We start from the raw sequence: 20,656 nt of genomic DNA, 5'->3' as shown, positions 1-20,656 counted from the left end.
TAGTGAATAGTGTCAAGATTATCACCTTTATACATTGACTTTTGAATTATTTCCTTAAGAAAGTTTTTCATAAAAACGACTGAGTCAAAGAATATAAACATTTTTAAAGCTCTGTAGACTGCCAAATTGCTTTTCAAAAAGGTTGTGACAGTTCATTCCGCCACCACCCCCTGAGGGTTTATTTTTACACTTTGTCATTATGGTAGATGCAAGGTAGTATTAATGTTAAATTCCCTGAATTACTGGGGAGGGAAAACATTTTTTACCTGTGTATTAGTCCTGTGTATTTTCTCTTTGAAATTGTCCACATCTTCTGCCTATTTTCCGCTGGGGCTTTAGTGGCCCCTCTTGCTGACTTTTACGAGTTATTTCTACATTTGACCTACTCTTTGAGTGTCCAGTGTTCTTCCAGCCCCACAAAGCAGATGTCTTAGGGCCAGAGTCTGATGACGAGCAAGATCTCAGATCTGTAGACACTCTCCACCTCAGTGGGCCTGCCGCAAGCCACACTCCTTCCTCTCCTGTGGCAGGTGGTGTTCACATTCAACCTGAAGTCCTCGCCCAGCTCCGGGGAGCTGCTGTTCATGGAGCGCTACCAGGAGGTCATCCAGGAGCTGGCCCGAGTAGAGCACAAGATCGAAAACCAGAACTCGGACGGGGTCAGTGGCACCATCCGACGAACAGGCAGCGGCCGCTCAACTCTGCAGGCCATTGGCAGCGCTGCAGCCGCAGGTCCGGCTTCCCTGTTGCCAGGTGGTGAGGGAGCTGCGGGAGGAGGGTATGGGGGAAAAACCACCCAGATCAGAGGCTCATCATGAAGGTGAGCAGAAACCTAGAGAAGGACGGTTGCCTTGAAGAACAGCAGTCCTGACACCTCCAGAGTCATTTTCTAGCTGTGCCTAACCTCGCCGACCACGGTGGTCACTTACCTGCCCCACGAGCTCCTCCATTAAGCTTGTCCCATGTGACTGACACTGAAGAGTGTGAATGCAGTTTCCACCATGTGTTTTGATGGCCATTAATCTTGGGATTTGGGGAATTGCTTATTTTCTTCCCATGTAATCATTCAGGGATAAAGCATATTCTACTTTTCTAGCAAGTGAACAAGTTGTATCTAACACCTGTGGCCTGGGATTCACAGATGTCAATTCCCACCCTTGGCTGCACTGCGGAAAGGGCTCATCGTTTCATTATTTCTTGAAAGTGGAATCTTGTCCCATATTTTTACATCTCTTGGTGGTCTAGGCTCTATATATCAAGTTACCATCACTCGTTGCTCCTTCTATAAGCTCCCAGAGATTTTCTTTACATCCTTTTTGTTTTTAATATAAATGAGTTCTTCCAACAAGTACTATTTTCTACCTTGCTTTTTTAGTGATGTATCTTAGAGATCTTTTCGGATGAGCACATGCAGATCTACCTCCTTTCATCCTACTTTTAGATCCCATTTGGATCTAAACTCCACCTTTTTGAGTTTCTCTTGGTCTTTCTTTCCTTGCCATTGTTTTGATGCCGTAAGAGTGGGCTGTAATGGTGGTCTTGATATGCATAGATGGTATACTGTGCAGAAGGACCTCAGACATTTTTTAAATAACTACTTTTCAAAATAAAAGTGCTAGTGAGAGTCATTTTAACCTCTCGCCTTGTATCCCACTGCTGGGTGTCCAGGAATGGTATTTTACTCCATCTCTGATGTGACCGACAAGCTGCTCAGCACCTCGGGAGACCCCATCCCCACACTCCAGGAGGACTTCTGGATAAGCAGTAGCCCAGTGGAGCCCACTGCCCCCCTGAGAGAGGTTCTGGAAGACCTCAGCCCCCCCGCCATGGCTGCATTTGACCTGGCTTGCTCTCAGTGCCAGCTCTGGAAAACCGGCAAGCAGCTCTTGGAAACTGCTGAACGGCGCCTGAACAGCAGCCTTGAGAGTCGGGGTGAGTGTGCTGCTTTTGCTTGATCCCTTCATTCTCAAATGAGGAGATGGGGTTCTGAGATGCTTAATAATCGTGCAAGAAGAAAGTTATCGGGGAAGGAGGGACGGGGAGAAAGGATTATTAGTTCATTTCCTCATGTCCGGTCTGGCAACTTAAATATAGTTTACTGAGAGTCTCGCCTTCTTAACAGATATAACAAATTCCAGTCATTTGGGGAAATTCTCTTCTGGTTTATAGATAAATTCAAGGAAGAAATATACATTCAAAAATGGTACCAATGGAATTTGTGCCCTTAAACTGCATACCTCCTCCAGAGTGAATCCCACTTAACCTAAAACCTGAGTCTCAAGCTTGTAAACCAGGTATAAGGGAAAATTTAGTGGATCACAGTTGGAGGGAGGATTGTATCTTGAGGTTAATAATATCCCAGAATGTGTACATGGAATTCTTGGAGGAATGAAGGTAGAGGAATGTGAAGAAAGAATTAGGCAAAGTTCCACTCCCCACCCATCCTTGATACACACACCCAGCATTGGAAGGACTGACCAGGGAGAGAGAAAGAAACATGTTCTCTCTGAGTAATATGGAGGGAGGAATGGTGAATAGATATGATATGAATAGCCTCCCTTAGGTTCAGTGATTCGATGGGTGAACTCACAGAACTCAGCATATAGTCATACTCATGGCTACGAATTATTTCATCAAAAGGACACAAAGCAAAATTAGCGAAGGGGAAAGGTTCATGGGGTAAAGTCTGGAGGAAATCAGACACAAGCTTCCAAGAGTCCTCTCCCACTGGAGTCACACGGGATGTGCTTAACTCCTCCAGCAATGAGTTGTGACAACAAACAAGTGTGAAGTGTTGTCTGCTGGAAGCTCATTAGTGAGCCAGTGCCCAAGGTTTTTATTGGGAGCTGGTGACAGAGGGACCCTCTGCCCAGCATGTACCAAAATTCCAGGCTCTCAGGAGGAAGGCAGGTGTTCAGCATAAACCACATTGTACAAACAGTTTAGGCACAATCAGTCGCTCTCATCATTTAGAGAAAGTTTTATATCAGTGTAGGAAACCGTTTACCAGTCAAGTTCACAGACACCAACCAGGGACCAACCTTGCAAGCAGCCCTTTCTAAGGATAGCAGTCTCAGGCCTGCTGTGATAACTCTGTTCTGCACACCCTTCCAAATCACTTCTGAGCTGTTGATTTAAAAGTCCTTTAACATTGACATAGTCCTTCTAGGAAAGTATGCCGTGGCATACACAATGCTGTTTTTATCGAACAATTTCCCTCTCCCTCATCTAGTACTTAAATTCTAAAATGAATGTAAATATTATCCAAGCTATTAATAATATTCAAGCTGACTGGTTTCATGCCAATCAATCAGGAATTAACTTAGTACCTACTGCATTTCCAGATTATCCCAAGTATATGGGAGTACAGGAGAGGTATGAGGAATAATCTCTGTCCATAAAGTTACTTATAGTCTAGTCAGGGTGTCAAGATACAGATAAGATCCCAGCTCAAGTTCTCAGCTGAAGGAAGTACCAAGGCACATGCACAGGAAGTGCCTGATCGGCTTGGGACAGCGATTCCCTAGGAATGCCAGAGCTTCTGCGTCTGCTGCTGTGGACAGCTGAGGCATCTTGCCAGAGGTAGCCCTGGAACAGTGGGCGTGGAATAAGCCCAGTATGCTGGTTGTCATGAAAAATGGCACAGCATATGTTTCTTCCTCAATATTGGAGAAGATAAAACTTCACAAGTCAATACAGGACTGAGTGTCAATCTCTGAAAGTACCTTATTTTTTTCTGCATTCCTTCTCGATTCATCCTGTTTCCAGGTCGCCGGCTAGACCACGTATTCCTCAGTGCTGATGGCATTCGAGGTTTTCCAAGCGTTCTTCAGCAGATCAGTAAGATTCTCAATTACCCACTTCTGTCAGCCGGACAAATCAAACCAGGTGAGCTGCTTTACTACCCCTTTTTAACCTCCCAGCCTCGGAACATGAGGTCAGCATCAGACCTCACTTTTTCTTTCTCATTTGCTCTCCGTAGAGAGTGTAGAGGAAAAGGGGGGAGGTCCCCCACGGTGCAGCATTGCTGAGCTGCTTCAGATGTGTTGGCCCAGCCTCACCGAGGACTGTGTCGCTAGCCACGCTACCCTCTCCCAGCAGCTGGAGCAGATCCTTCAGTCACTGAGAGAAGCACTACAGCTGCCAGGTACAGGCCCGACTGCATGGGAGCAGATGAGGTTGAAATGGGGAGAGGACACAGTGGAACGGGAAAGAGTACTTTGGAGCAGAGGCTGAGGACTCAGAAGTGGGCCCTACCAGCCCTCTAGTTAACCAGGGCCTGTCTCGTAACTAATTCCACCTGTTTCCCCACCTCCTAAGTGAAGGGCTGCTTAGCACTTCATTAGCTGGAACATTTTTCTCATTCCTTATGAGAGATATACCCAGAAGGGACTCCGTAAACATTGATTAACCCTTCCGCAAAAGAGTGCTGTGAGCTTCACAGAGCTGTTCCACCCGAGACATGGGTGAAAATGGAACTCTCCACCCTGATTTCTCCAGACTCAAAGCTCTTCCTGGCTGAGAATCACTTGTATAAGCAACCAACTTAGGATTTTATAACTGCCTTGTCAGCGTAGCAGCCAGGCTATAGGATGTCCCATGCAGTGTACAGAGGCCCAGTTCCCATATTGTTTGGAAACTGACCCAAAGCCAGATGCACAGACTCAACACTACATGCTTTCTCCTTTCATAACTCTTCCCAGAGCCCAGGAGTACTCCACTCACCTCCCTGGTGGAGCAGGTGGCCGAGAAAGCTCTGGAGGCAGAGGCCCACCCTGTGTATATCCAGACTCAGCTCCTCCAGAAGAACCTGGGCAAACAGATGCTGGCAGGCGGCAGGCAGACTGACTACATAGGCACCTTCTTCAGGTACTGCAGCACCCTGGCTGCTGTTCTCCTGCGGAGTTTGAGCTCTGAGCCTGGTAAGTAGCAAGAAAGAAAATAGAGTCAGGACTGGCCCACAAGTGTTTAGGGGCAAGGAAGAGGAAGGCGCACACTGAAGAGGTCCTGGGTACAGCGGTAGCCGAGGACACTACGTATGAGGTCCTCTGTTATTCACCTCTGTGTTTTATTCACCTCTGTCTCCTTGATGCCTCGTACAATGGTACAGCACATGAGAGTATTCAATACATTTTGATGGCATTAATGACTCAAAAATACCTCTCCCAGATCTTCGATCTATTGTGGATATGAGGACCCACCAGGGGAATTAAGTCTCTGAGTCGAGTGCCAGATTCTTACTCAAGTCCACAGAGCGAGTATTACCTGCACTTCAGTCATATCGAAGGGAGCAGTCTGGGCTGTCTGTGGCTAGGCCTGCTCACTGAAGTCTGTCTGTAGTTGGAAGTCTTTAGAACAGTGGTAAGGCGTAGATAAACCTGTGGTCAGCATCATGTCAGGAACACCTTTTACCTAGAAAAATATCAACAGAAGGGCTTTCCATGTAGTTTTGACACTACTTTTTTATTGATTCTGGAAAACAGCGCTCTGAATGTTGCAATCAGTGGTGCAAAGATCACTTTCTTTACTTTTGCAGATCACGTGGAAGTCAAGGTGGGAAACCCCTTTGTTCTCCTGCAACAGAGCTCCTCCCAACTGGTGTCACACCTCCTGCTTGAGCGACAAGTTCCCCCAGAGAGGTAGGAGCCAGGCCTGGGCCTTCCTAATTGTTCATCAAGGAAACCAAGGGCTCAGTGGGGCTGTGTTTGAGTTCAATACAGGAAGTTGAGATTTCTTCCAGACTTTTCCCTTAATTTGCACTTACTCTTATACAAGCTACATTAAAATTCAGTGTACCTCGTTTCTTTCTCTCTCTCCACCTCTAATGTTTATATTGCAAGTATAAAATTAAGGGGACTCTTCACTTATGAGTAGGCAAAAATCCAAAACTTTGATAACACATTAGTTGGCGAGGCTGTAGGAAAACAAGCGTTCTCACAGATTGCCAGCAGGATATAAATTAGTACAGCCCCTGTGGGAAGGCAGTTTGTCCATATCCACTAAAATGACAAACCACATTTTTGACCTAACAGTCCACCTTGGGGAATTTATCCTTTGTTATAAGTATGAAAAATGCTGTATGTACCAAGTCATTTTATTATAGCTTTGTATGGCATAGCCATTGTCCGCTAATAGGAGACTAGTTAAATTCAGTTTCTTCCACATAATGGAATGCTATGTAGCTGTAAAAAAAAGAATGAGGGGCCTCTCTGTAGAGGGCTATGGACAGATCTCCCAGATTTGTTATTAAGTAAAAAAGCAAGGGGCAGAGAATTGGGTCCAACAGGCTGCCTTTTGATTTAAAAAGAGAGGGGGTAGGGGGAACAATTAGAGAGTCTATATTTACATTTGCTTGTTTACACATAAAGAAATTCTGAGATTGAGTGATGGTGCCCAGGCACTGAGGCCTTACATGCCCTCTGCTTCTCTCCCTCCAGGCTGGCAGCCCTTCTGGCCCGAGAGGGTCTCAGCCTGAGTGTGCCACAGGTCATTGTCAACTGCTGCTGTGAGCCCCTTGCCCTTTGCTCTTCCCGTCAGAGCCAGCAGACATCATCCCTTCTGACCCAGCTGGGCATTCTGACCCAGCTGCATACCTCCCACTGCCTGGAGGACCTCCCACTTTCTACACTGAGCTCCTCAAAGCCAACCGAGAATCCCACGCTGGAGAGAAAGCCCCCCTCCTCCCCGAGGGATTCATCAGGCCCAGCCCTCACCTCCTCTGCCTTGGCCTTCCTTAAGTCCCGCTCAAAGCTGCTGGCTACCGTGGCCTGTCTGGGGGCTTCCCAGGGGTCAAAGATCACCAAGCCCGGCTTGTCTTGGAAGGAGCTTCGTGGCCACAGGGAGGTGCCTCTGACTGCAGAGCAGGTAGCCCAGGAGTGTGAGCGCCTCCTGGAACAGTTCCCTATGCTTGAGGCCTCCCTCCTAGCTGCCTGGGAGCCCCTACGAGGGTCCTCCAAGCAGGGGCAGAGTCTGGCAGCGGGTCTCTGCGGCCGGGCCAGTCTCTCTACCGTCCTCCTGGGCCTGCATTCTCCCATAGCCCTGGATGTGCTCACCAAGGCCTTCGAGGAAGCCCTGGTGGCCAGAGATTGGCACCGGGCCCTTCAGCTCACTGAAGTGTACGGGCGAGATGTGGACGACTTGAGCAGCATACAGGATGCGGTCCTGAGCTGTGCTGCGGCAGGTGGTGAGCAGAAAGCCGTGCCTCCCTCCTTCACCAGTGGTAATAGTATTGGGCATTCACTGAGTGGATCACCGCATCTGATGCTCACAGTAACTCTAGAGAAAGGTGCCACCATAATCTCATGATACTGAGAGGCGAACGAGGCTCAGAGGGTAGGAAACTGCCCAGGATAGTCAGTGGTAGAGCAGAGCTTAGAACCCAACTCCATCGAACTTTAGGACAGGCACTCATAACCAGTATTCTCAACCCTGCATGGCAGAATCGTTGTGAAATTCTATAAACTACAAGTATCAGAGCCCCGTTTACAGAAGCCCATGATAGGGTTCAGGCAAGTGTTTGCTTTAAAGTAGGGGTCAAGAAGGTTTTCCTGTAAAGGGCTTTGCAGGCTGTACAGGCTCGGTTGCAACTACTTGGCTCTGCCGTCATAGCATGAAAACAGCCATAGACAATACATAAATGAGTGAGCGTGGCTGTATTCTAATAAAACTTTATTTATAAAAACAGAGTCTGGGCCTGTTTGACAGCTCCCCAGGAGACTTTGATGTGTACCCAGAGTTGAGAGCAATGACCTACAGCTGTCCACTAGGGGGAGCAAGAGCTGGGCGGGCTGTGGGGAGTGGAGAAAATCTTTCCTTTTTCCTCTCCTTTCGCCTTTTCTCCCTCTCTTCAGAAAGTCCCGTGACTATGATTACATTTGCATAAAGAGAAACAGGGTATAGTATTTCTCCTATAGTGTTCCAAGTGTAAAGACTAATTCAGGTCAGAAGGATCTTCAGGATCCTCCAAGCTTCTGTTTTGTGAAACTGAACAAAGCCCTTCTCTTGAGAAGTAACCTGGACTCTTGAGCTCCGGCGCCAGCCTTGCTGAGCATCTTTTTGTCTTGTAGTCAAAGAAGGTTGGCAGTACCTGTTTGCTGTGAAGGATGCATCTCTGAGAAGTCGGCTAACACTGCAGTATGTGGACCGGTGGCCCCTGGAGTCATGCCTGGAGATCCTGGCCTACTGCATTTCAGACACAGATCTCCAAGATGGGCTGGAGTGTGAGCTACAGAGAAAGCTAGCAGAGCTGCTGGTGTATCAGAAGGTATAGGATTCGGCATCAAGAGAAAGGAAATAGCCTTCTCACCTTATTACCAACTCCAGCCTATTCTCATGTGATGGTGGATTTTTTTTTTTTTTTTTTTTTTTTTGCGGTACGCGGGCCTCTCACTGTTGTGGCCTCTCCCGTTGCGGAGCACAGGCTCCGGACGCACAGGCTTAGCAGCCATGGCTCACGGGCCCAGCCACTCTGCGGCATGTGGGATCTTCCCGGACCGGGAGCCCGTGTCCCCTGCATCGGCAGGCGGACTCTCAACCACTGCGCCACCAGGGAAGCCCGATGGTGGATTTTAAGAAACAGAAAATCTGGGGCTGGCTTTTGCTCTGTATCTTGCTTCTGCTCTGTATCTGGCTTCCGTTCTTAGGTGAAGAGCGAGGGAGCCTCTATCTGTTTCCTATTTTATTTACTCCTATAATTTTAAATATGTACATGTCAGACAAGGATTAAAAATTAATAATAAAATTAACACTAGAATGGTGCTTTACAGTCCACAATGCCTTTTTCATACGTACAGGCACACCTTTTTTTTTTTACTGCATTTTGCTTTATTGCACTTTGCAGATACTATGTTTTTTACAAATTGAAGGTTTGTGGCAACGCTGCATTAAGTAAGTCTCTTGGCACCATTTTTCCAACAGCACTTAACTCATTTCATGTCTACGTGTCACATTTTGATAATTCTCACAGTATTTCAAACTTTTTCATTATTATTATATTTGTTATGGTGATGTGTGATCAGTGAACTCTTTTTTTAACTATTTTTAAAGATGTAGTTATTATTTATTTATTTTTGGCTGCGTTAGGTCTTAGTTGCGGCACGCGGGATCTTTTGTTGCAGCGTGCAGGCTCTTCATTGTGGTGCATGGGCTTCTCTCTAGTGGTGGCGTGCAGGTTTTTTTCTTCTCTAGTTGTGGCACGCAGGCTCCAGAGGGCGTGGGCTCTGTAGTTTGCGGCTCGTGGGCTCTAGTTGAGGCGCACGAGCTGAGTAGTTGTGGCATGCAGGCTTAGTTGCCCCGCAGCACGTGGGATCTTAGTTCCCTGACCAGGGATCAAACCCACGTCCCCTGCATTGGAAGGCGGATTCTTTACCACTGGACCACCGGGGAAGTCCCTGTGATCAGTGAACTCTGATGTTGCTATTGCAAAAACATTATAACTAGATGAATGCTCAAATTAATTGCTAAAACTAATTTTTTAGCAATAAAATATTTAATTAAGGCATGTACATTTTTTGTAGGCAATGCTATTGCACAATTTATAGACTACAGTATAATGTAAACATAACTTTATTTGCACTGGGAAACAAAAAAATTCGTGTGACTCACTTTATTATAATATTCACTTTATTGTGGTGGTCTGGAACTGAACCCACAGTATCCGCAAGGTATCCTTGTATATGTGAGCTCGCTGTATGTTTTATGTATATTGTGTCTTGTTGTTCAAGAGTTTTTATAGAATTTAATCTCATGTCTTTTTTAAAGATTGTTTTAAACTTCAGCTAAATTTCAAGAGCCATTTTGAAAGGGATGCATGAGAGTGACAGTTTCACAGTGAAAAATTTTGGGATATATGTGTCATATTCAAGATCAAGAGGCTCAGGAAGACAGATTTCGATGGTACAGCTACATAACAAGTATACATATATGCTAATTTTTCCATGTGTGCTTGGAACTGAACAGAGCCCAGAGCCCAACCAGGGAAAGTGAAAGTGGCAGGTGAAAAAGATTTTCTTTCCACTCTTCCATAGCACTTTTCATGCAGAGCTAAAATGCTGCATGAAAGGTGATCCCACAGAGCATTCAGGACAGAAGAATAACCTCTCTAGAGTTCTGAGCTGGCGGGGCAGGGGACAAGTGACTCCAGAAGACCGAACAAGCTGCAAAGCACAGAAGCCTCTGAGGATTGTCCTCCAAGTGAAAGGCCCCGATCCTGGCCCCCCCACTCAGCCTTTGCTCCCTGATTATACTTGCTGGATAGGTTCTCTCACCTCTCCAAACACTCTTTGTCCCATTCGTTCTAATCCCTCCTCTGTCCTGGCAAGTTCTGACAGCCTGACTTTGGGACAGAGACCTGGGGATGGCCCATCCCTGGAAACTCCAATGACTTATTCCTGAGCAGAGTAATTGCAGTGTGGTTTGATAGCTTTTTCTGTCTTTCCTTAGATTCTAGGTTTGCAGGCTACCCCCGTGTGGTGTGACTGGCAGACCCTGAGGAACTGTTGTGTCGAGGACCCATCAACTGTCATGAATGTGATTCTAGAAGCCAAGGTACCATTTTCCTGGGTACTATTCCCCTTCCTCCTCTTTCCAGAGTTGCTGTTCCTTAGCTGGTTATGTAGACCTCTTTCCACGTATCGAGGTTCACATTTTTTTCTATAACTACACAACACTTTTTTTTTTCTCTTGTGTGTGTGTGAAATTTACCAACATACCTAGAAGAATAGAGGATAATACAGTTGACACTTTGGTACTATCACCCTTGTTTTCATTCACAAGATTTCCTACACTGTTTACACTAGGTACAGAATGTGTACCTAGCACTGGAATGGCTGGAGCATGAGGCATGAGCATCCTCACCTTTTCTAAGATGTTACAACATTGCTCTTCAGATCCGTCGTCCTGTCCCTGTTACTCTCCCACTCACAGTTCCTGTTGTTCCGTCTTCTTAGCAACTTTGGCATTGTCCAGCTTTTCACTTTTTTGCCAATAAGATGGTATGTCATTATGGTGTTAATTTACATTTCCATGATTACTAATGACCTTGATTATCTTTTCATGTGTGTATTGGACATTTGAGTGCCAAGGAGACTTTTTTTTACCCTTTAGGGAGCTGATATACCATAGTTCAAAATGAGGTGTATTTATTCAGATGTTCATTCATCCGGGAAACCTTTACTGTCTGTTATTTACCACTGCGCTAGATGGTGTTGAAACAAAGATAATTAAGCTTAGTCCTTGCCCTTGTGCAGCTCACATTTTGGGAAAGGAGGGAGCAGGGCAGGGCGATGCGAGACACATCCCTGGGTGATTGCGATATACCAAGTGACCGAAGTAAGCCCAGACTAAGGTGGGGCACAGCCAGGTGCCTAAGACAGCCCAAGAAACAAGGAAGCATCCTGAAGAAGGTGGCCCCAGGCAGAGTTGTGGGGAGGGCCTTCCAGATGCCATCATATTAGAACACATGGACAAAGCTCTGGGAAGCTTTAATCCAGAGTTCACAAATTTGGTGTTGGAAGGGGGAGTAACAAGGGGTGATATCAATGGAATCCAACCCCAACATGTTTGTTTGGCCCATGTAGTATTGCTCTGCAGAATTTTTAGTTTTCGTATTGATTTCGTTGCCAACATTGTAAAATAGGGAATTTTTTTAATTAAAAAAGTTTTTTTGGCATTTTTAAAAGTCTGGCACCACTGGGCCTGCACATTCATATGGCAACAGTCAGAGCTGAGCAGGCACTGTCTCCTTTGGACAGTCTTTTCGGTCTTCCCCACTTCCTTAGTATCTTCCCAGGGCTGACACCGAGTGTCAGTAGCTGTATGTCATCTGTTTCTTTATTATAGTAGAGCTAAAAGAAAAAGGGCATCCTGAACAGTCAGCCTACTTGGATCATTTTCATAACTTACCTTGCCACTCTAGTCCTTTATGATCCCACTTTAGTCCCACAGTGAAGTTCGCATCAGCGCTTCCCAAACTTTCCTGGGGCTTTAGCAGACTCAAGGCTCCTGAGAAAAATCAGGCAAGAGCTGGATGAGTGACAAGGCCAGGAATTTAAAGGGATTGAAGGCATGTGTGTTTCCTTCCAGGAGTATGAGCTGTGTGAGGAGTGGGGCTGCCTATACCCCATTCCAAGAGAACATTTAATCAACCTACATCAAAAGCATCTTCTCCACCTTCTAGAAAGAGGCGATCATGAAAAGGCTCTGCAGGTAAGCCTCCAACTCTTCCCAGTTTTGGTAGGGGATGAGAAGGTTAGTCAAATCAGGTGGCTCTGTTCCTGCTGGATCCCATGCAAAGCATTCGCAGTCTCAGATCTGCCCCTCCGTGTCCTTCAGGAGCTGGTTATAGTCACCTTCCCTACAGGTGCCTAGCCCTGCATTAGGTGCCAGACGGGCAGCTGGGTCCAAGACTCTGCTGATCTCTGGTCCTGTCAAAGCCATCATTTGTGAAGCTTTGGGGGTGGTGAAAAAATGAGTGCAGAGAAGGGGCTAATCCTCAGTGACTAAACCTGAAGGTTCTGTTCTCGAACAAAACAAGGCTGTTCTAAGAGTTCTTCTACAGGTCTCACCTTTCTCCTCTACCTTCCTCCTGCAACAGCTCCTGCGAAGAATTCCTGACCTCACCATGTGCCTTGAGGTCACAGAGCAGTCCCTCGACCAGCACTCTAGCTTGGCCACTTCTCACTTCTTGGCCAACTACCTCACCACCCACTTCTATGGAGAACTGACTGCTGACCGACACCGTGAAATCCAAGCACTGTACATGGGATCCAAGGTCAGGAGGAGAAGGGGGTGTTGGGAAAGCATGCCTGAGGGAGGGACTGCTGGCCCATCTCCCACTTCAGAACTTGCCCTTCCAGGCACCTGCCATCCTTGACCTGTGGTATATAAAATCTTGACCCTAACAGCCCACCACATCCCTTAGGACTTACCGTTCTCTTACTGCTCTGCCTCCAAAGTGAATTTTACTGTCCTCTTAAATTCTCTTTATGCTTTCCTTGGCATCTGCTATACCAAGCCTTCTCAATTCGGACCATGAATTAGAATCACCTGGACTTTCTAAAAATAGCAGTAGTTAATCTCCACCCTAGAGTAATTAAAACCGAACCCCTTGGGACAGGGCCTGCCTATCTTCCAGAAGGATTCTGATGCGAGGATTTAAAACTACTGCTTTAAATCCTTAAAACTACTTTGTGCTAAAGGAAAAGGGTTAATTGTCTAGGCAATGAGATAAGTCTTTACCTTTGATGTGTAACCTTGGAGACACTAATAGAAGAAATTATAAGCTAGAAAAAGTAATCCAGTGAAGGAGAGTTTGGGGAGAGATAAGACCTTCTAACTCTCTAATAATGATTCTGATTGGAAGTCATATATACTGGCCCCCTGAGTGTAGAACTTGCCCCATGAATAGAATGAGTGCTGGGAGAGCCATGAATATGACCACGAGCCTATTGCTAAGAGTTCAACTATGTAAAATGATTCTAAAGAGGATACACCTTTTATTTTTCTTTTTTTTTTCTTTTTTTTGGATGTACTGTACCTAAATGGAATCTTTGAAAATTGGCAGTGAGAAGAGCCAGTGAATGTATTTCAAGCCCAGGAATAACGCCTCTAGGAGGAATTTAGAGTCATCATTCACCTGTAGAACACTGGAGGTGCCAGGTTTAGTCCACCTTATATTGCTTATTCTAGTAAAGCCTCAAATGGACAGAATGGTGGCTTTAAGGATCAGGCAGGGGTCAACCATGCCTGGTTGGTCTAGGCCAGGGGTCAGGAGACCACCACCTGTGGGCCAAATCCAGTCCTCTGCCTGCCAGGTTTTATTGGAACACAAGCCATGTACATTCATTTACCAGTTGAGTAGTTGCCACAAAGACCTTATGGCCTATGGAGCCTAAAATATTTACTATCTAAACCTTTACAGGAAAAGTTTGCCAGCCTTGCTTCCTAAGAGACTCCTAGCCAGTTTCAGTAGCTGGCCAAGTGCCCTTTGGTCCCAGATACCCTTCCCCCTTCCCAGTAAGAATCTTGGCTTTCTTCTGAAATTCGTGTCCTGTTTTCTTCACTCTGTGGCTCTGCCCCACACCCAGATCCTGCTAACCCTGCCCGAGCAGTACCGGGCCAGCTACTCCCACTTGTCCTCTAACCCCCTGCTCATGCTGGAGCAGCTGCTCATGAACATGAAAGTGGATTGGGCCACCATGGCTGTGCAGACTCTGCATCAGCTGCTGGCTGGCCAGGAGATTGGCTTCACCATGGACGAGGTGGACTCGCTGCTTTCCAGATACGCAGGAAAAGCCCTGGACTTTCTGTACCCTCTGCGGGAGAAACGCTCAGGTAACCGCCAGCATCCTCGATGGGGGTTCTACATGGAGAAGGAAATACCATGCTACATCCTTAGTTTCATTTTTCCTCTTTTATAATTTTGAGTTGATTGAGAGTGAAAGGATACACTTCAGGAGAGATACCTCTTTTATATAGGAGAGATCTCAGTCTTGGAGGAAGTGGCAGGCTAACCAGAATGAAAGGATGGTAGATAACCACCACGTGCATAATAATATAAAGCTTCGGGGAAAAAAACACGCTGGGGGGTACTTCCCTGGTGACGCAGTGGTTAAGAATCCGCGTGCCAATGCAGGGGATACGGGTTTAATCCCTGGTCTGGGAAGATCCCACATGCCGCCGAGTATCTAAGCCGTGCGCCACAACTACTGAGCCTGCGTTCTAGAGCCCGCAAGCCACAACTACTGAAGCCCACATGCCTAGAGCCCGTGCTCCACAAGAGAAGCCACCACAATGAGAAGCCTGTGCACTGCAACGAAGAGTAGCCCCCACTCGCCGCAACTAGAGAAAGCCCGCATGCAGCAACAAAGACCCAAAGCAGCCCAAAATAAATAAAAACAAAAAAACATGCTGGGGGTGGTCTCTGTCTGGCCTTGGTGCACTGGGCTCTAAGTGCCATCGTTTTGTACTGAGGGTGTGCGCTATTCCCAGGATCACATCAGATGCCACTAGTGTGGGAACTGACTCAACCTCTTCTAGAATGAAGAAAATGAAATAAATGGGGGCTGATGTTCCCAGCCAGCTTTTTTTTTCTTACTCCCTACCCTCCAGGACCACCATTTAAATGTCTTCTACTTCCCCCGGGCATCTTTAGATTTATTTTGTAAAATCCTAGTGTCTACTTCATTTATCTCACGTGCCTAACACAGTTTGTTTGTTGAGGCATTTAAGAAGCATGCTTGCTGTCGTCTTAGAAGTACCTCTGCCATTCTTTGCATACCTAGTAGAGTCATGGGATGACAGCGAAACCAACAGGGCTTTGAACTAAATGCCTAGCACAGCAAGTAAGGATGTTTATGATAGAACAATCTGTCAACATTTTCCCTCCCTACAGATCCTGTGATTTACCTCCAGGAAATTGTCAGTCCGGCTTCAGACCTCGAGACCTTGTCTAGGTCACCGTCAGCGGAGTTCTCTTCTGTTGCTGCTCCTGGTAAGGACAGGTTCTGAGAGTTACCCATTTTTCAGTTCAATCTTGCCTTACTCTGATTTTCTGATTCTTTTGCTTCTTTTTTCATTTCCAGTCACAACATTCTTATTAATTGTTTTTCTTGATTCTTTCTTTTTGTATCCCAGAAAATTCAACATACAATCGATTCTTATTATTTGCAGTGGTATATCTATGAAGGCTCCACAAACACTGAATTAGCAAATACTAAACCACTGCTCCTAGGGAAAATACGCCCACGCGTGTGTGTGATTACATGTGTGGACATGCGCACACACACACACACACACACATTTCACATACATTATAATCTCAAATTGGAAACAATTCATCCCAGTAAATTCTATTTTCTTTATTTTACAAAAGAGAAAAAGCGGTTCAGAGTGTTAAAGTGACCTGCCTGAAGCCACCCCATTAATGAGTGCCTAATGAGCCATTGGGATTCAAACCCTGTCCAACTAGCCCCAGAGTGGAGCTTCTTACACTACCCTGCTGCACTGTCCCCTACCATCTGCATCCTCTGGTCATCTCTGTATGAGAGCTGAGATAAGAAAGGGAAACATTACCTTGTTCAACCCCAGATGAGAAGCTGTATACCAGGCAACTCAAATTATTCACCACTCTGTGCATGTCTGCAAAAGCAATGCAAATATTGATTTTGAGATTACAAACAAATTTTAGCGAGTAGGCAACTTCACAAATACGGAATCTACTAATAAGGAGAATCGACTTATTTAGTCCTTATGTTCACTCTGACCCTGTCCTGCAGGTAGTTATTTATATCTGTCACCCACACAGGGTGCAAGGTCCTTGAAGGCCTCTGCCATGTCTTGGTCACCCCTTTTCACCACCCCTCTTCTCCCACAGTCTCCTGGCTTGCGCAATGGCCTACACTCAGAAGCAGCTCAGCAAGTGTTTGTTTTGCCAACAGGAGAGCAGATTTCTGGGGAGAGGTCGACAGCCCGTCTTCTTCTGGGTGCTGCTAAGAGTCACTGTGTTTTCCAGTTCTCTTTTTCTGTGACCTGCCAACATCGTTCTGCTAGTTGACAAGAAATCTCCTTAGATATCATAAAACAAAGACCGTGGCATTTCGTGGCCATGCTTTGAGAATTAGCCATGCTTCACAGGAATCAGCAGACCTGACAGAAGGGCTCAGACGTACAGGCATGTGAGCAGCTTTGCATAAGGCAGCCTGAGCAGCTTGGGTTACTTAATTTTTTTAACTCTTTATTACAGAAAGTTTCCCGTACACGAAAGTAGAGAGACCAGTGTAATGAAGTGTCACATACCTATTACCCAGCTGCAATATTTATCATGTCAGTATGACCATTCTTGTTTCATCTTTACCCCTGTCCCTCTACTGGATTATTTGGAAACAAATCCTAGATATCATACCATTCTGTTATGAATAAAACAGGGCATATCTCTAAAAGGTAAGGACATTTATAAAACAAAACCATAACATCATTCCCATACCTAAAACCAAATTAATGATTCCTTATTATTATCAACTGTCCAGTCACTCGTCCGATTTCCCCAGTTGTCTCATGAAGATTCTTTTTAGAATTGGTCTTTCTAGAATCAAGATGTAAATAATGTCCACACATGGCATTCGACTAAACTCTCTCTTAAATCTGTTTTAATCAGTAGGTCCCCCTACCTCTTTTTAGTTGTGGAGGAAACTAGGTCATTTGTCCTTTAGAGCTTCCCACACACTGCATTTTGCTGACTGTCACCCCATGGCAATCTGGGTCTCCATCCCCTGTGTTTTCCAGTACACTGGTAGATAGATCTAGAAGCTTGATTTGATTCAGGCTTCATGTTTTTTGGTTAGTACATTTGATAGGTGGCTGTGTGCCTTCCATCAGGAGACGCACAATGCTCTTTTTGCAGTCAGCCATCGATGATCAATAACTGGATCTATGCTATCAGTAGGGTTTGTAAAGTGGTACAGTTCTAACTCTCTCATCCCTTCTTTGTTTATTAGCTGGACTACTGATCACCTTTTACTCTGACTTCTGGCTTTGACTCCCAGGTGTCTCCATTGTGCATTCCCCCAGTCCGAGGGAGAGGAGCTTCCCACAGAGTCAGCCGCCACTGGAGTTTGTGCCCCCAGCAACGCCCCCTGCCAGGCACCAGTGGGTACCGGATGAGAGTGAGAGCACCTGCATGGTCTGCTGCAGGGAGCGCTTCACCATGGTAAGCAGCATCCGTCTCCGGCTTTACCTGCAGGAGAAATTAAAGGAAAGTTCTACTTCCTGAGCTTGAGTTTATAGTCACCTCCTGTCCCCAAGAGGATATGGGTATGTTCAGAAGAACTGACTACCAGATCTACGGCTCTGGGTTTACCTTTGACCTGACCAGAATATATTTTCTGAATTTAGACAGATGGTAGACACCCTCAAGGAGCCTTAAATTCTAAAATCTCTGCCATTCTCATGAAATAAATAAAAAGAGCCAGAGTGGTATTGCATGGGAGGAGTCACCAAATGTTGGGGCATCTCGTTTCTAGCTCCTGTGTCTTTTGCAAAAAGACGGGTGACCTGGTAATGGTTTTATGTGCTGGCGCCAGATGACCTCAGTTCTAATACCAGCACTGCCTCTTACTAGCAATGTGACTATTAACTTTCTCAGTCTCAGATGCTCACTTGTAAACTAGGGATGCTAGGTTATTTGGTTCATGGAGCTATAAACACTAACTACAGTAACAAATGTTACCACCCTGAACACAGTACCTGACTGGCACAACAGCTCAGCTGATGAATAGGATGACGATGCAATTTCTCTGTGTCTGTTTCCTCCTCGTGTATAAAAGCAGTGTAATATATCTGTCAACCTCTTATGAAATAAGGCAGTATTTGTAAAAGCATCTTGAAAAAAACACTGTTTCATCATCATCAATACCATGTAGACATGTGATCCTCATTAGCTGAGAAAGTCACTTCTTCCCCACTGCTTTTTGCGGTGTCTTCACATGTTTCCTCCACAGACAGATAAGACTTGTCAGGAGCTATTGAAAAACTGTCCATGACTTGGACATCTTTGCCCATCAGATGAGAGAGATCTTTAAATGTCAGCTTCTTGAAGGCAAGGACTAGTGTGTTCTTTTCTCAGTAGAGGCCCAAGCACATGGTATTCTTAGTAAGTCACAGGTGGCTAATTCCAAGGATAAATGGATTGCCGGGTGCTCACAGGTCCTGCAATCTCACCTTCTCTTCCTCCCTCCTCCTTCTCTTCCCGATGACACTCCTCAGTTTAACAGGCGTCATCACTGTCGCCGCTGTGGTCGGCTAGTGTGCAGTTCCTGCTCCACTAAGAAAACGGTGGTGGAAGGCTGCAGAGAGAACCCTACTCGCGTGTGTGACCAGTGCTATAGTTACTTCAACAAAGAGTGAGTGTCCTGCAGCGGGGCCGCTGCTGCTATTGACCACTGCACCCTCCCCCAGGTCCCGACACTCCTGGGGTCTCGTTATGGAAAGCGTCTCCAATCTGAGCAATTACAGAAAGTTTTCATTTCACATTCACACTGAAATGCCATTCACTCTACAGTGTAATGTTTGACCCTGCTCAGAGAGACTTCTAAGAGAGGAAGTAGGGATGAGTAGAAGCAGAGATCAGAGCTCTTACATGATGTTCTCTCTGGGATCAGGACACTTAGTTCTTCGGCCTGTCCTCTAACTGAGGCCATGGGCCTGTCCCCTAACTGAGGCCGTGGATCTTAGTTTGCCAACAGCCTCACCTCTTTTCCAGCCACTCTCGCTTCGGTTGGTCTCAGCTGGACTCCAAAAGACACTGAATGTTGGGGCCTCACTTGCGTCAGCTCTCACTGAGCTCATCATTCTGGCTTGTTATCCACAACTAGAAGAGCCCACACACTTTCCTGTGCACAGTTCAGCTGGGAACAAGCCTCAGAAACTGCTCATGCCTCTGGCAAGATAGGTCAAGACTGTGTTTGCCGGCCCAGTATTGCTCAATTTTTTCTACTTCTTCTAGCAGCAGAGGAGGGTGAAACTAAGACTGCTAGAGCATGTGGGAATAGGAGCCAAAGCAGCTCTCCAAGAGCAAAATCACTTTGAGTTCTTCATGTTTCACTAACAGACATAAAGGGATTTTACATTCTGCCCAGTAGCTCAACAGCATTTTTGTGTTTCTTTTACTAGGAACATTTTTTTAACATTATTTACCATGGTGATTACTGACCTGATAGGAAGGAAGACGTGCCGTGTTCATACCACAGTTTCTGTGACCCTGGCATACCACTGCCTCCCTCTGGGTGGGGGACAGGGAAATTACCCATTTATCATACTGCTGAGATTAGAAATGAGCAGTTGGTATCAGTGAGGATTCTTTCATTCAGCAATCACTGAGCAATAATCACTTTGCCCTCAAGGAGCCCCGATTTTAGTGGGGAGACAGCCAAAACACAGACCACAGAGCCCTTGGGTAAGTGCAGTGTGGAGACACACCCAGCTTAGCCCAGTGATCTGGAGGGTTTTCTAGAGGTGTGGCACTTGGTCTGAGACTTAGAGGATGAGAAGTTGGTAGGAAAAGAAGCCAAAACAGAGCATGCCCCAAAGTGGGAGTAACAACTGCAAAGGTAGGGGCAGGAGAAAATGTGGGTCCTTTGAGGAAGTGTAAATAGGTAGGTGATGGGCTAAGGTTCTGGACTCAGAGGCTGGCAGCTGAGCTGGGAGGACCTAGGGAATGGCAGAGAGGCTTGAAGCTTGCTCTTTGAAGCATGGGCCGGGGTTGACCAGGAGGCTCCTTGTGCAGATGCTAGACCTGGGCTCTGGCTTGTGACATTGGGATTTAGTGGTTGGTGGCACCAACTGAACTTGATCAGAGCCCGTAGCAGTGTGGGGAGGACTCTTATGGGTTGAGCAGAGGTCATGGGTGGTAGGAGATGGTCTCAAGAGGCAGCAAAGCCATAAGGAGCTTTGTCTGCTAAACTGCAAATGTGGAATATTTTACCCTGAGGAACTATCAAAGAATTTGATAAAAGAATTTTAAGCAGAAGCATAATATGACCAGATTTGCATTTTTTTTTTAATTTTTTTTCTGCGGTACGCGGACCTCTCACTGTTGTGGCCTCTCCCGTTGCGGAGCACAGGCTGCGGACGCGCAGGCTCAGTGGCCATGGCTCACAGGCCC

General features: G+C 46.1%; 1 protein-coding gene across 4 annotated transcripts in view; it reads left to right on the top strand.

The window, feature by feature from the left end:
• ZFYVE26 (zinc finger FYVE-type containing 26) overlaps positions 1–20,656 on the top strand; it is a 62,172-nt gene that overhangs the window by 20,885 nt on the left and 20,631 nt on the right. For all 4 annotated transcript variants that reach the window (XM_030855328.2, XM_060294939.1, XM_030855327.2 and 1 more), the window contains exons 15-29: positions 531–732; positions 1,669–1,932; positions 3,769–3,888; positions 3,983–4,147; positions 4,704–4,922; positions 5,537–5,639; positions 6,438–7,183; positions 8,067–8,263; positions 10,441–10,545; positions 12,082–12,204; positions 12,593–12,769; positions 14,085–14,331; positions 15,392–15,490; positions 17,541–17,704; positions 18,760–18,896. In XM_030855328.2, coding sequence (XP_030711188.1) covers positions 531–732; positions 1,669–1,932; positions 3,769–3,888; positions 3,983–4,147; positions 4,704–4,922; positions 5,537–5,639; positions 6,438–7,183; positions 8,067–8,263; positions 10,441–10,545; positions 12,082–12,204; positions 12,593–12,769; positions 14,085–14,331; positions 15,392–15,490; positions 17,541–17,704; positions 18,760–18,896 — 3,068 coding nt within the window. The remainder of the gene's footprint in view (positions 1–530; positions 733–1,668; positions 1,933–3,768; positions 3,889–3,982; positions 4,148–4,703; positions 4,923–5,536; positions 5,640–6,437; positions 7,184–8,066; positions 8,264–10,440; positions 10,546–12,081; positions 12,205–12,592; positions 12,770–14,084; positions 14,332–15,391; positions 15,491–17,540; positions 17,705–18,759; positions 18,897–20,656) is intronic.

The sequence above is a fragment of the Globicephala melas genome, chromosome 2 (genome assembly GCF_963455315.2).
Source record: "Globicephala melas chromosome 2, mGloMel1.2, whole genome shotgun sequence".
In the NCBI taxonomy this organism is placed as follows: domain Eukaryota; kingdom Metazoa; phylum Chordata; class Mammalia; order Artiodactyla; family Delphinidae; genus Globicephala; species Globicephala melas.
Note: the sequence above shows the minus strand (reverse complement) of the source record. Positions and strands in the feature narration are given on the sequence as shown.